General features: G+C 32.1%; 1 protein-coding gene across 1 annotated transcript in view; it reads right to left on the bottom strand.

The window, feature by feature from the left end:
* LOC123661243 overlaps window positions 1-16,228 on the bottom strand; it is a 28,350-nt gene extending 12,122 nt beyond the window's left edge. The window contains exons 1-3 of the mRNA XM_045596230.1: window positions 16,163-16,228; window positions 7,766-7,912; window positions 7,361-7,408 (exon numbers count right to left, since the gene is read on the bottom strand). Coding sequence (XP_045452186.1) covers window positions 7,361-7,408; window positions 7,766-7,912; window positions 16,163-16,228 — 261 coding nt within the window. The remainder of the gene's footprint in view (window positions 1-7,360; window positions 7,409-7,765; window positions 7,913-16,162) is intronic.
* Between the last annotated feature and the right edge of the window lie 349 nt (window positions 16,229-16,577).

Below are 16,577 nucleotides of genomic sequence, written 5' to 3'. Positions count from 1 at the left end.
CCTCGCTTTTTATACGTGGAATTTGTGGTGATGTATAATGTCGTCGTAAAGAAAGGAAAAAAGATTTAAAAAAATGGTTTGTAAAAATATGTGTACAAGCATACAAACATGGAAACATGCCTTAATGCATGTTATTTCTTTTATATATTTTTGAGCATTTAGTGTAACCATAAAATAAAAATAAAAAAGGTCATGATTTTCCTCCAATTGAAGAAAACCAATTTATTCTATTTTCTTACAAACAACTTAATCCTTATATTCATCTTTGATCTAGTTTAGTTTTTCTCTAATATTTAAAAAATGTGTTTCCTTTTATTATTTTTATCACGTAGGTACACTAACGTATGTTCACCAGGTCTAAAGCAAATTTTATTGACGCTACGGAACGTTTGATAGCCCTGAGATAATTCTACTGGCGCCTAACTACCTCCTTCCGGCAAACGCGACTTCGCCTGCCTTTGATAATCATACATGTGTACATACTTCCTACGAGAATCGTTACATAAATTAGTAGCATAACATTGACCTGAAATGTTTTTGAAAGTTAAACCATTAAACATAAAAAAGTTATATACATTTTACTATTAAGATCAGTTAGTTTTTTTCTATCGTCGAAAAATAGCAACGAAGTATTGAATTATCGTCGGTAATGCACCATTTCACAGTCACGACCCCATGAAAGTTTGCACTAAAAATGATTATCGAAGATTGTGAGACAAAGTGTGCCAGGGCGGTTCGCACGCCGCAGCCACTGCACGCATTATGACAATTGGGCCAATGGACTACGCGCCAGTACTTACAATCTGTTGCTGCACTACTCCAGCAAATTGATTTAAATGTAAAAAAAATCTATTCATCCATAGGTACATATTAAACTAATTGGAATTGAATAATGGTGATCGACGCACGCTCTCTCATCGGAAATAGTCGGATAAGTTGGCATTATTTTAAAATATATGTATTTTAACATTTAAAGAACAGTTTTCATCTTTTTGTTCTCATCTTTTCAGATGTTTAGTTGTACATTATTATTGTTCTTGTGCATTGTGTACTTTATCTTAAAATGACTAGTTATAATATTCATATACATTAATCGTTAAGAATAATGGTAAGGAATTTCACAGTGATATATTTTAAGATTGATTGATGTTTCGTTGAATGTACTTTTCCCATGATTTGTATTAAATATGTTGAGTTGCATTTAAAACTAATTTACCATTTTATTACTATTCGGTAGTACATTAAGAATAAACAATTTGTGTAATTAAAATTTCATGGGAAGGGTAACAATGTAGGGCAAACGAATGCGACCACGTTTATGGTGGCGTGCAATGTGAGCCGAGTAACTGACAAGTCATCACACACCGCCGACGGGTCAAAGATGGCTATCTTAACAATGTTTGCAATGATCAACTTAGTATGACAGACTCTTCTCACGATGCTATAGCGTTAATCTAATCAGACGCGCAAAATCTAAAATTATCTACGAACTATTCTCGTACCAGATATTACTAACAATATGTAAGTTATTTCCCTTACAATCTATAATCTATAATCTATAATATATATAAAAGCGAAAGGTCACTCACTCATCACGAAATCTCCGAAACTATAACACCTACAAACTTGAAATTTAACAGGTAGGCTCCTTATAAGACGTAGGCATCCGCTAAGAACGGATTTTACGAAACTCGACCCCTAAGGGGGTAAAACGGGGGTTGCAAGTTTGTATGAAAGTCCTATGTTTTTGAAGTAAGAGACTTGAAATTTAAAATGTATGCTCTATAGATGATGAAAAGGTGTCCAAATAATGTATCTTTAGAAATAAACTCCCTTTTGGAGTTAAAACGGGGGATGGTAGGTTGACTCACTCATCACGAAATCTCCGAAACTATAACACCTACAAACTTGAAATTTGGTAGATAGGCTCCTTATAGGGCGTAAGCATTCGTTAAGAACGGGTTTTACGAAATTCGGCCCCTAAAGGGGTAAAACGGGGGTTGAAAGTTTGTATGAAAAGTTTGTATGTCCTATGTTTTTGAAGTAAGAGACTTGAAATTTAAAATTTTCGCTCTTTAGATGGTGAGAAGGTGTCCGAATAATGTATCTTTAGAAAGAAACTCCCTTTTGGGGTTAAAACGGGGGATGGTAGATTGATTCACTCATCACGAAATCTCTGGAACTATAACAGCTACAAACTTGAAATTTAACAGGTAGGTTCCTTATAGGGCGTAGACATCCGCTAAGAACTGATTTTACGAAACCCGACCCCTAAGGGGGTAAACGGGGGTTGGAAGTTTGTAAGAAAGTCCTATGTTTTTGAAGTAAGAGTGTTGAAATTTAAAATGTATACTCTATAGATGGTGAGAAGGTGTCCAAATAATGTATCTTTAGAAATCAGCTCCTTTTTGGGGTTAAACGGGGCATCGTAATCTACATATGGATGTGTGACGAGGTGTCCAAATAATGCATCGTAATCTATACATGGATGGACAAAGATGAAATTTGGTAGGGAGGTAGATTATGGTTAGTAGACGTCCGCTAAGAATGGATTTTGCGATATTCCACCGCTAAGAGGATGTAATGGGGGCTTATAGTTCGTACGAAACATATACAACACCTATAAGTTCGCTTAATAGGTTATTTATAGTGCAGCCTAAAAATAAAACTAAAAGTGTGGTGTATAGAGAGGTTTTATAAAGTTTTTATTAAATTATACTAAATTGTGCCTTTTAAAAAGTTAATCAGTATGATAAGCATTTCAAGTCACTTAAATAAAAAAATAATTTGCGTTAAACAATTAGTGTATTATAAAACAAAGTCCCCAAAAGTGTATGTGATCGATTCCCTTAAAATCTACTGAACAGATTTTCATGCGGTTTCACCAATGGAGAGAGGGCTTCAAGAGGAAGGTTTACGGAATAGCTAAGCCGATCTTGATGAAAGTTTCACTAGAAGTTTGCCGGAAAAACATTGGGACAGACTGATTTCAACGCGGGCGAAGCCGCGGGCACAGCTAGTAATTACATAATTAAAGTATAATTTATATAATAAATATTAATTATACTTTTGCCTTAATCAAATTTATATTTTTAAGGTTTTTAAAGAATCTGAATATTTAATTTAAAGAAAACTTTGGATAAATAATAAAAAATATGTAGGTACCTAATATTTTTATAAGTTAATCATACTTTGAATATTAAAACCAATTTCTATAAAAAAAAAACTAAGTAATACCTATAGATTTTCATACGGACTGAAAGTAAAATCAATGAATGCCCCGTTTAATAGCTATATGGTACATAACACCATAACTAAATGAAATAGGCCCTTCGCAATGTTATTGTACTCATTGCATCAAGCTACCGGTGGCCTCTTGTTCGCTATATGTATACCTTGATTGGGCAATGGATTCGAGGACCACCGTCTCTGAAGCATAAAATATACTATAACCTTTGTTGATTTTATTCCATTGTTATCTGATAAATATTTCAATGTTGGATTTTGTAATAAGTTGAATGTACCCGATAACATAAAATAACTTAATAAATACCGAATAAGTATGCAATTACAATAATCACCGTTGATTTCACACAAATGCGCAAAATTTCTGCTGAACTATAATCAATTTCGTTAAATATACGCACAGGTATGCCCTATAGTAATATTTTGTTTGTTTTGTCGAAGCAGTGGTGCTTTGCAGAACAGAAAAACAAAATTGAAGCCCTCAATTCGCGCCGCAGAAGCGCTACACTGACATTGTAGAACAAACCGCTAAATCTGTGATATTTTTATTTAAAAAGTGAGAGTGCACTCCATACCATTTACTTTTTTTTAATTTTCTTTCAACCTTAAAATGCAGATAATTTTTACTCGATAAAACACGAATCAAAAAAGTGTTGTCTTAAAATTTATGTCAAGTCGTGTGATGATTGATTCTTTTACCACATTTACTTTCTATTTCACGTTTTAATATATTTCGCTGATTGAATTTTTAGAAAACCATTTAACTTTATAATATTTCAATCGTGTAATGAAATGATCTAGTGTATCTTTACATTAACTATGTACCAAAGATTTTGCACAATGATACAATGTCAAAAAGCAAGAGTAAAATATACGCACTTTATCAAAAAAAACTTATTTGTATATATTATACAGTACAAAGGGTAAAACTTTGAGAGTCAGTGTACTCTGTAAAAGTCATTCTTCAATAAAAATGATAGTCATTGACATTGAGCCAAATAGCCAGTATTTGGTAAGACGTTATTAAAAGAGCGCTGCTATGTCTTTATCTAGCGAGATAGCTCATTGTTCTAACAAATATATTACATCTCTTACATTCATTCAAGGTTGTATTGTATGGAGATATTAAGCGTAAAACTTCGTAAAAAAGTACCGCGCAAAAAATCATTCATTTGGATACGTATGTAGGTCATTATTTATGAGACAATTTTTATGTTATTGATGATTTGTATTATATATACATAGTTCGCACAACATACATTACAGCCTAAATTACTACCTAAATCGACTGGGTGAGTTACGATAAAGTCTTAATCTTAAAGGTATTTTTAGCCGACTTCAAAAAAAGGAGGAGGTTATTCAATTCGACCGTATATATATATATTTTTATGTATGTTCGGAGATAACTGCTTCGTTTATGAACCGATTTTGATAATTCTTTTTTTGTTGGAAAGGAGATATCTCTAGTTTGGTACCATGATAAGGAGACCAGGATCTGATGATGGGATCCCAGAGAAATCGAGGGAAGCTTTCAAAAATCGTACAGGTGGCTAGTAAATTTAATCATGTTTTCATTAATTATTATTCATTATTTAGTCTAGGGAACTCTTCAACAATTTATAGCAATTACCTGCTTTTTGAACTTAATTCGTTTCTATTGATGAGAACTTTGCACCTGTATGAGTTATAAGTGCCATTACAGTCTGATGATGGAGAAAAAAGATAGTCGAGGGAACTCTTTAACAATTTATAGCAATTACCTGCTGTTTGAACTTAATTCGTTTCTACTGATGAGAACTTTGCATATATATTTGTTGTAAGTGCCATTTCAGTCTGATAATGGCTTCAACGATTTATAGCAATTACCTGCTGTTTGAATTTAATTCGTTTCTATTGATGAGAACTTTGCACCTATATGAGTTACAAGTGCCATTACAGTCTGATGATGGAGACGAAAGATAGTCGAGGGAACTTTTCAACGATTTATAGCAATTACCTGCTGTGGTCATCTGTGTCACAGGACCAGGTGTGATGATGGAGCCCATAAACACTCGAAGGAATTTCTCAACAATTTACAGCAGTTACCTTTTGCTGTTTGACGACCGCTTTGATATAATGGTCCATGTGCCGTGTCGGCGGCGCCTAAACACCGACGGTCGCAGGTTCAATTCCCGCTCGGAGTGGATATTTATGTTTATACAAATATTAATTTTCGGTCTAGTTGTTAATCTTTGTGGTTCTCCAAACCTAACCTCAGAGAACACGCTAGGCTGTCAGTCCCGGTTGTTATTACGTACACCTGATAGCGAACTTTACTCATAGTATGTCGACGCGTTAGCGCAGCGGTCACAGCACTGGCTGTTGCGCTGGCGTTAGTGGGTTCAGTCTCCGCGCACGACAGACATTTGTATTGGCCAAATAGATGTTTGTCATGATCTGGGTGTTTGTCCTTGTGTATTGTGTATGTTTCCGGACCCCCGACACAAGAGAAAAAGCATCCTTGTTAGGTCTACCCATCACTAAAAATTGTAAAATAAAATAATTTTTAACAAAAAAAAAACCGACTTCAAACAGGAAACTAAAAAGTGAAAAATAAATTTACTTAGTACAATGTAATTCGTATTTTGATTTAGTTAGTCAGAAATGATTAAATAAATATTTTATAATATTGAAGTCGGTGCCAAGTAAAACAATAACTACTCTAGTATCTACTCGTAAGTTGTATTCAGTTTTCTTTCATAATTTGTTGTTAAAGTCGGTTTTTAAATTATATATGTAAGCAATGTGATCTTGACTGTCAAAAGCGCTGGCTATGGATTTACGGAATGGATATTTGTCACATTCCACCTCGCACTTATCACACTAAATACCTTAATCACGACATTCGTGAATGTGGAGAATCGCTTGAAGATGCCACAGTTCTACGATTGCAAGTATCAATTAAAATCGAGAGTTAACTGACTTAAAAGAAAAATTTTAATTTAAATAAATAAAATTTTGATTTTTATAAAAAGGAGGCTTACATCACCGAACTTTGCTATATTATTATACTTTAATCCTTTTACTGTTATATGTTTTGATTTGGTTTGCGTCTTTGAAGACAAACATCGTGAGTATGAATCAAAAGTATACTTATCAGAAAAAATTTCAAAATATGTATTACCAATAATCCACAATTGTATGTAGGGATCTTATATTCAAACTCTTTTCATGGAAGAAGTGACAATACAAAAAATTCTGTACTTACTAACTTTATGTTTGGTCATAATATTATCCCATTTTTTTTTTTTTTTTTTGTAAAATTCCCCAGTAATATATTTTCATTTTTTTATACAATTAGGTCGACAGTTAAGCGTACAGCTCACCTGATAGTAAGCGATTACAGTAGCTTATAGATGCCTGCAACAACAGAAGCAACGCACGCGCGTTGCCGACCTCTGGTCACCTTACTCACCACAGGAACACAATACTGCAGCAGTATCATTTAGTTGCGATCTCGGATCTCGGTCGGTTGGTAAGGTCGAGGTGCTCCTACTGACTAAAAAACCACCACGTGTGAGCAGTCGTCCGCCTGGGTGGGGCGAGATGGGGTCGCGCTAGCATTCGCCACCTCGCCTCGTGCTGTGCCCTACCTCAGTTCCGTCATAAAATGCCTCATAAAAGACAAGTTAATGATTTCAGACACAATTATAGTTATTATTGTATTATACTACTAGCTGACCCGTCAGATGTTGTCCTGTCTTAACTGTCAATATTGCATTCGAATTGGTACAATTCACTTTAAAAAAAAATATTTAAAAAAAAGTTTTATGACCAATCTTCTGTCAATTCTATATCGAACGACATAAAGTTACAATAAAAAAAAATTATATTGTCCAAAGTGCTAAGGTTATATTAGAAATAATTGTATGTGGTGTATAAGTATTATTAAATTTTCTAATTTTCCAAGCAATTTTCTTATTTTTTTCTTTAATAAAAACCTTCTCCTGACAATAACAAACACAAAAAAAAAGAATTAGCGAAATCGGTCCAGCCGTCCACGCGTAATGGCGTGACCGAGTAAAATAGGGATTTATTTTTATAATCAACAAAAAATAAGCAAAATAGTACTTACTGGATCCTGTTCGCTTCCATCGGATTTCAGCGCGTCTCTCGTATCATTCTATAAGAAAGCACATTGAAGTCACCACACACACTTAAAACAAATTACGAATGCAATATATGTATAGTGAATGTAGAATAATATCCTGCATCACTTTTTAAGGCAATGGTTCAGGCCCTATCAAACAAATAACATCTTAATCATTTAGATCGAGAGACTTTGCTTTTAATTTTAAAATATGACTACAGCTAATTTAACATATGATAAAACCACTAAAAACAGAGGAATAAAGTTCTAAACTTCCCCTTTAATAGTGAAAATACCTTTGTCCAGTAGTAAGTCATTTATAGGCTTTTACAATACTCTACGTATCGTACTATTGAGCGCTTTTCTTCAATTGAACATAAAAACTCTTACCTTACTAATAGCAGTGGGGACAGGTACATCATCGCCAGAACCCTCATCTACTTCTGATGATTCCAGAGAACTTAGTGTCTCCGTCGATAGCTCTGCAGATTCGCCTGAAGTGTCTATCCGTGTGAGAGACCCAACTGTACGCGCTTGCTAAAATAAAGAATTATTAGAATAAATTCCAGTTTAGAAAAAATCTTCAAACACAGCTCAAAAAAGGAATGTATCGAGTATTGTGCTATTACTTCAATATAAATCAAGATCCAGTTATAAAGATGGCAAATGTTTTTGGGACATTTAAGACTTGAATAATTTTAGAAAAACTAATAAATTAGTAATTTTTTTACTTACTTGTAACATACATAAACAGCAGATAATAATTAATCTAGAACAAAAAAAAGAAATTTTATTTTAATGTTCAAATAAAACGTTTAATCCACATTATCACATCACAAATAATTTTGTAATTAAATACAAAAACTAGTTCAAAATAGATACAAAATATAAATCATTTCAATTTAACGGCAGCATTTACTTCAAAATAACTAACAAAAATAAGTAAACTCGTGCCATGATCGTAATAATACTATTATTATAATTTTGACTATAATACAAGCGGTAATGACGGGTCAAAAGACACGGCAGGGTAATGACAGGGCTGCGGATTGAACCGAAGGAATCAATACCGCAGTCATTACCGTGGACTGTGATCTATGAAATTGTTTTGCCTGTGCGGTAGCTCCTGTAAGCGTTGTGATTCAATTTTGATCGAATTTCCATTACTCTAATCAAAAATACACAAAGAATAAGCCCTTATATAATCACATTATTAGAATAGCAAAGGTCTATGCATCGGGAATTACCCTAAGCGTATAAGAATAGCTTTTTTTGCAATTCAATCGTATAAGCCACTTAGTGATTTTTTTTTCTTTGCATATCATTTAGTACGTATAGTATGTAATGAAAAAGTAATTTGAAACGGTAAATATTCATTTTAAGTTCGGGTTAAAAGAAGCAACTATTGATGTTGTAAAAAATAAGTTCTGGTTGTTGTTTAAATGTAAACAGAGCCTTTTAAGAATCAAAATCAAAAAAAGCTTTATTCAAATAGGCTCCAAGAGCACTTTTAAATCGTCATTTTACAAATTAAAACTTTAAAAATAAATTATTATATTTGTAGAAGTAAAGCTACCACCGATTCGGAATGTAGATTCTGCAGAGAAGAATCGGCAAGAAACTCCGCGGTTACTCTTTTGAAAAATAATATATAAACTGTGTTTTAGTACAATTAGTAACATGTTGCATAAAACACAGCGTCACTAAGTTCATACATCTTTATCAACTATGTAATCCTGCACCGAGTAATAAACTTTATCCATTATTTATTTTTTTATAAAAACCTTAAATTTATGTTGAGACAATTCTAAAATTGTTTGTGAGATTTTATTATACATGCGAATACCATAACCCGGAAAGGAAACGTTTACTTTGTGCAGTCGGAAACTTGGAGTTACAAATTTGATTATTACTATTTATTTCAAAACAATGAATACATGTTCATAATATTGTTATAAATATACTGCAACGCAATTGTTAATATGTCTACCTTCTGGAAAATATCCCGTAGGGAGACTCGGGCTCCAAGATCGTAAATGCCGCGAATAGCCCTTTTTTGCAAGATAAATATCTCAATATCTGCAGCATTACCCCACAGTAACAGGCCGTAAGACATAACACTATGGAAATAGCTAAAACATATTAAGCGTGCAGTTGCAACGTCGGTTAGTTGTCGTACTTTTCTAACTGCGAATACTGCGGAGCTGAGTCTACCATTCAAGGATGACAAATGGGAATTCCACTGAAGTTTTGAGTCCAAATGTATCCCTAAGAAAACTGTAGTATTATTGACAATAAGCCTTTCGTTATTTATTATAAAATTATAATTTGGATGCTTAACATTAGGTAACGAAAACACAACGCACTTGGTTTTTTTGGCGTTCAAAACCAAGTTGTTTATTTTAAACCAATCTTGAATTCGCAACAAAGACGTGTTCACGTCATCATAATTTACTTTTTTCCTATCAACTTTAATATTACAGAAGTGTCATCTGCATATAGCACTATATCACAAATACATTTAAAACAAAATGGCAGAACATTTATATATATTAAAAAAAGAAATGGAACTAGAGTCGACCCCTGTGGAACGCCCATTTTTAGCACAGATCAAGAAGACTTCGTTCCGTTTATTGATACGTGTTGTATTCTATTAGATAGATATGAAGCAAGTAGATTATATAATAAATTAATAAATTGCATCTTAAAATTTAGTTTAAGTACTTAATTGAAAATATATTTTTTTACCAATTTTCCACTTGATTGCGTACACCTCATTAGGTTAGTCGCACTAGTTAGTCTCACCACTGTTTAGTATTTTCCTAACGAGGAGTCAGTGACCTATCATGACTATTCAGGCATAACCTTTGTATCCTTAACTGTACCTATCTCATTGAGAAAATATAATTAACAAGCATTGAAATACAAACAGAATTCACATTATTACGACTAAAATTTTAATACATATGAACATATATTTTTAAAAAACACAATACAAAAATAATACAAAGTAGTAAATAAAATACATAATCTAAAGAAGGCAAATAAAATATTAATCGTAAATTCGTAATATCTTTAAACGTTTTTGTGTCTTAATTAATGAATTAAATAAAAAAAACAATTACAAAGTTTGTTCACATTAACTAAGTTTAAAAATGACTTTGTGTCAAGTTAATGAACAAAATTTCCCTTAAACTGTGAAAAACAATTTTTCTCTCAGATTTGTAACGGTTACATTTAATTACGTTGTTTCAAGTTTATAAAAATATATTTTATATACTTTAACCCTTTCGCAGACAATACTAAAAACCTGGCTAATTTTGTTTATAGGTACAGAAAAAAATCAGATAAAACCTTTATTTATATAAAATAGTACTTTATGTAAATAGCATTTATTATACTGTATACTTTAAATATTAGCAAATAATTTTACCCCATATTTACTCTCTATTTAGTCTATGGGATGTTTATGGGACTTTCAAAACTTCTATTCGAGTTTTGGCGAGACGTCTAAAAATGTGTTTGGGTCAACTTCTTAACTTAAAATTTCATTGCTGTAATAGCTCCACCCTTCTCATACATGAATAAAAAGGCTTTGCTCAACAGTGGGACTTTACATGCAGAAATTATCCATCTGTCCATCAAAATGTCAGACGTGCCAATTAATAAAAGTTCTTTTATAGTTTCGGGACGGCTCAGTTATAATAGCGCTGTTCGTGAACGCGATCTTTCTTACCCGTTATCGATGGTGGAACGGCGTAGTGTAATTTTTAATTTCTATCCGAGAACCATTTGTTTATGGTTTTGCTTACGCTCGATCTATTGTATTCGTTTTCGTTAACGAACGGTATTTTTAGGAGAGTCTATTTTGTTAGGAGTGAAAAATAAAAATTTCGTAATTTCGTTGTGTTAAACCGATGACTAAACCCAAAAAAGTATAAAGCGATGTGTCTAAAGAGAATTAATAACATTACAATTTACTGGCTGGGCCCCGCGGTTTCACCCGCTTTGATTTCAGGAAAAGATTAGCCAACATAGCATTCCTAACCTACCTTTTTAAATAGTTTAAATTTTTCAGTTATGGATGCTGGTAGAGCAAGCAATTATCTATAAAATGATATACCTATAATTTATGTAAAATAATTGTGAGGTTTTTTTCTAAAAAGAAAGGCTAACATCATTAATAAACTTAGCGTATTAATATATATGATGATGACTGCTATTACATGAATTTTAGTAACGTAATATTTGAATATAACCTATATATTATAACATTACCATAAATTATAATAAAAATTTAACTAACTGTTAAATCCTTTGATTCCCTTAAAATATTGCAAACGTTATTAATATGTAGTAATCATGTTCATTTATCTAAACATACTCTATACAAATAAATAAAATTGGAGTGTCTGTTTGTAATATTAAAATAACCGGTTTTTATTAAATACACATGAGTTGTGGAACTGTGTTATCCCTTAGTCGCCTCTTACGACACCCACGGTAGCTATATTCATACTAGTACCTTGTGTGGCTACTACCTTTGAACTTAAAAAGCCGACCAATGGCGGGATAACCATCCAGCTGCTGGCTTTAAAATACACAGGCCGAAGACGAGCAGCAGCGTCTTCGGTGCGACAAAGCCAGCCCTGCGGTCACCAACCCGCCTACCCAGCGTGGTGACTATGGGCAAAACACATGAGTTCACGCCATTTTTGGCGTGAACTTGTGGAGGCCTATGTCCAGTAGTGGACTGTGAAAGGCTGCTGTGGTGATGTGATGATGATGACATGAGTTATGAACGTATGGAGGCCTATGTCCACAAGCGGACTGTGATAGGCTGAAATGATGATGATGATGATGATATGGATATACATCCACATGGTACACATACCAAAATAGCATTTTTATAATTTTTGTCTGTCTGTCTGTCTCTGATTTTGACGGGACTTTCACTGGCAGATAGCTGATGTAATAAGGTGTAACTTAGGCTACTTTTATTTCAGATTATTTTTTTATTTTATAACTGTGAACTGGACAATCACTATTTTTTTTATTTCCACGCGTACGAAGTCGCGGGCATAGCTAGTAATTAATAAATAAATAATGAAATATGACTGTAAATTTATTTTATAATTGCAATATTACAAAAAAGAAGCATTAAAAATAATTCAATAGCATAACCTTGCATAGTTTAACTTAAACGCCATAATATAACGGTGATTTTCTGTAAAACGGCGCTAGTGCATGCGATGTTACGCGCCCGTTTATGTCTTTTGTTCGAACGACTATTACGTGCTTACGCTTAACACTTTTGACTGACTCTGTCTTCAAGTTGTACATCAATTTTTTTCAGTTTCTCTCACAAAGATGACAATGAAGCTCTAACCGGAACTTGTCGACATATTTAGAATTAACTTTTTACACTATTTTTTGAAAAACGTATTTTTTAAACGTATGAATATTTACAATTTCGAGTATATGAAATTTTTAATAACAGATTATGAGTCAAGAGTAATATTATTTCCATATAATAATAAATTATATAAAAGTTTTATTGCTGAATAAAATAAAATAAATATTTAGATGTTACCAATTTACTGATAGAAAACACTTATTTAGTTCATCATAATACATTATCTATCTTGTATCTCAAATACTTAGTAAAAGGTGTATAAATAATTCATGTAAGTACTTAAACAAGTGGTTTACATTCATTTTATTTTCTGCGCTCAAAACGTACATATACTTTTAATAGCACATGAAACCACTTTAATTTAAATAAAACTCCTGATGAATAAATATAATAATATAAATAAAAAAAAATTAAAACTTTTCCTTTCAAGTTAATGTTATTGTTAAATAATGTTGACCTTTTATACATGAGCAAACTTGAGTTTCATTTAAATTGTAAATATTTTAAAATATATTTTTTTTTATGTAGTTTTACAAACATGTTTCATAACTATTGCGAAATTAAAATTATATTCCAAATTAATTCCAAACTGAAATTGCTTCATACCAAGTAAATTTTGGTGTCCATATATTAAAAAATATAATTTAGTGGAAATTATGTAAAAATTATGATTTAGTGGAAATCGGTTAGGATAGGAAACGACCTCGCACTGCTTCCTACAACATCTCCGCGGCCTCATTACCGCTTCCTCTCCGGACTTGAAATTACATGTAAGGTTATTAATTGCTTTAATTGTTGCTTATGCAATCATTTTATCTTTATTTTTGTAGATATTTCGACAAATTACGTTTAACTTACTAATTAAAGGTTAATGATTAGAACTGTTAGACAAAATAGGATCTAGACTGAATCGTCATAATTGTCAGAATACGTTGATTTTTTGCTAAGCAGTGGGTCTCCCTACCGTGCCCCGAAGAGCAAGCTAAGCTGACAGTCCTTGTTGTTACCATAGACACTTGATAGCAATAATTTCTCATAGGAAATATATCCACCTACCCGCGGTGGAGGAGCATGGTGGATTAAGCACCGGCTCTTTTTTATATGGAGAAAGAGGCGTGCCCAGCTGTGGGATGTTATAGGCTGAATCAATAAAATTATTTACATTCCTTAAAACACAAAACAATATTTACTATGGATTTTTTATGCGTAAAGTCAAATAAAGCTTACTTATAAGACAGCATCGTGTGGCTGTTCCATAAATGACGGAAATTGTGAGCATTTTGATGTCATTTTCGTGAAAACTAAACGAAGAAAATTACGAGTACACGGTGAGTGAGTCTGTAAAGTACTTTACGTGGATTATTGTTAACGTCAACAGCTGTTAAGCATGATCTACGTAAAGGTAAAGACTATGATTTTGATCAAAGCCGGAACGCACCGTTAACGCACGCGTCGGGTCACATCTGACGCTTCACACTTTGTTTCCACGCCAGTCATTACATTGTTTTGTTATTCACCGTTCATAATTTTAACTATCCATTAATAAATATTTTGTAAAAATTAAATTGTTATTATTAAAAATATATTGAAGAAACAGTATACCTACTTTAAGTTGGTAAAAAAGTTATAATTACCAGAGATAGCCGAATTTATAGAATACATGATCTGATTTATTTATTTTATGAATGTTATAAAATTAAAAAATGATACGAAATCAAACAAAAGGAAAGCGGTCAGTTTTCAAGTGCAATTATTTGTCTTTAAAAATCATTATCTTGTGATGGCGATAAATATTAAATGAAAACATAAGTAACATACGCACACGATCGTATGTTTTTTTTATACTGACAAATTGTTGCATATTTGTAAGTAACAGATGGATGATACAGGCTTATATTTTTTGTTTGTTTGTAATAAATATAAAGAAAGAATAATATAATTGAATATATATGTATATGTATATATATATATATATATATATATATATATATATATATATATATAGTCAGGGCGGGACTTAAACCCACAATTACCGGAGCAGAAAACAGAGTTACCGCAAACTGCACCAGCGAGCTTTTTAAAAGACGAAGGAGTCAACCTTAGTCCGTTCAAATATTTGATAAAATAATGCTTTTTTGCAGACAAGACAGACTTAAATAAAATAGAGAGTGAGTAATGAGGTAAATTTTTGTGATTATTTTGTAAAAAGCTCTTAAATGGTAGATCAGAGATCAGACACATATTCTAAATTCGTATACAGTATTAACTGTATGATTTAAATAGGTCGATTAACTTTATATGTAAGTGACGTAATTGAGTCATAAAAATCGGTATAAAACACAACAGTCGAATTGTAAGCAATTTTGTAATACGTACAACTGTTGCTAAAATTATACAAAATTAAATAATAATAATATTAATAGAATAAAAATCATTAACTTGCTCATGAAAAATCCTAAAATAGTATACAAGAATAAAACCAAGTCAATCAAACAATACAAGACAAAACGATAGATATCTATTACGTTAAATATTCTTAACGAAACCGGAGAGAATAAAGTTCATCTTTTATTTGCCGTTCAAATTATTATATTATGAATTTGTGGAAGCAAATCACCGGCGTCGTTTATTTCATTGAAGCGTAGCGGGGTCACAGAACTAGTACAAACATAATTTTTCGCGGCAACTTTATGCCTTTTAAATTCCAACCGACGGTACTCTCAAGAATTTTTTATCACTGAATATAAAGATAAAATATGTCTATCTTTATCCGAGAAACTGTGACGAATAGCCTGTGATTTTTATTGGCAATTTTTAAGCTTAAACAAAAGTTAAAGTTTTCTCACTGGGTTTATTTAGGCAATAAAAAACAATAATTAATCTGTACGTAAAGTTTATGCAATTTTATATTTTAAAACTTTAGCGTGGCGTAGTAAGCGATCCCTGAAGAAATATTTGCTACTCAAATATTGTAACTTTCTGTTCTTTTCAAGTATTATAATTAAACTTGAGTAAATAATATTTCTTAATTAGTCAAAAAGATTTTTAGTTTGTGGAAATAAATAAAACTAAATACCATAAATTTTTAAAATATATTTTAAAACATTTACAAGTTTCCTAACTTTTCTGATGTATCGAAAATATTAATCAAATATTTATTATTACATAAATTAAATTAAAGAAAAATAAATCTGTATCTAATGTATCTATTTTTATGATTCAAAATACCTACCATTTGATTGATGTATGTTATTGAAAATTATCTTTCAAAAAAGTGTGACTATAAAAATATTATTATGAATTTTCATAACGAATCATTTAAAAATAATATTAATTCGTAACTAAAATAAACGATAAATTCCGCAACTTACCTCATATTTAGAACCATTTCGCACAAACGATGCACTTAGAGGTCGACACTTTTTACCTTGTGTCATTTAATTACACTCCACTCAAACAAAGACGAATACCGTGAATGAAAAATATAGAGCACTATATGACGACCGCGTGAAAAGTCGCTAGTATAAACACTACATGCGTCTCGGTCGGCGGTTGTCTGTGAAGTGGGCAGAGCAGCCTCCGGGTCTCTTCAGCGAGAGACTACTGCAATGTTTCACGAGTTTTCGCCTCAGTGGGACAGAACCATAATAGCTCTTTTTATATTCTGCTACATTTATATATACTTATATTAATTTTAGGTATATAAGTGTTTTTAAGTGTTAGTTGTAGTAGTTTTACTCTCTATGTCGTAATAGACAAGACTACTGCCTATAATCTACACAAATT

Source organism: Melitaea cinxia, chromosome 16 (genome assembly GCF_905220565.1).
Source record: "Melitaea cinxia chromosome 16, ilMelCinx1.1, whole genome shotgun sequence".
In the NCBI taxonomy this organism is placed as follows: domain Eukaryota; kingdom Metazoa; phylum Arthropoda; class Insecta; order Lepidoptera; family Nymphalidae; genus Melitaea; species Melitaea cinxia.
The sequence above is the reverse complement of the archived record's forward strand: the minus strand, read 5'-3'. Positions and strand labels throughout refer to the sequence as shown.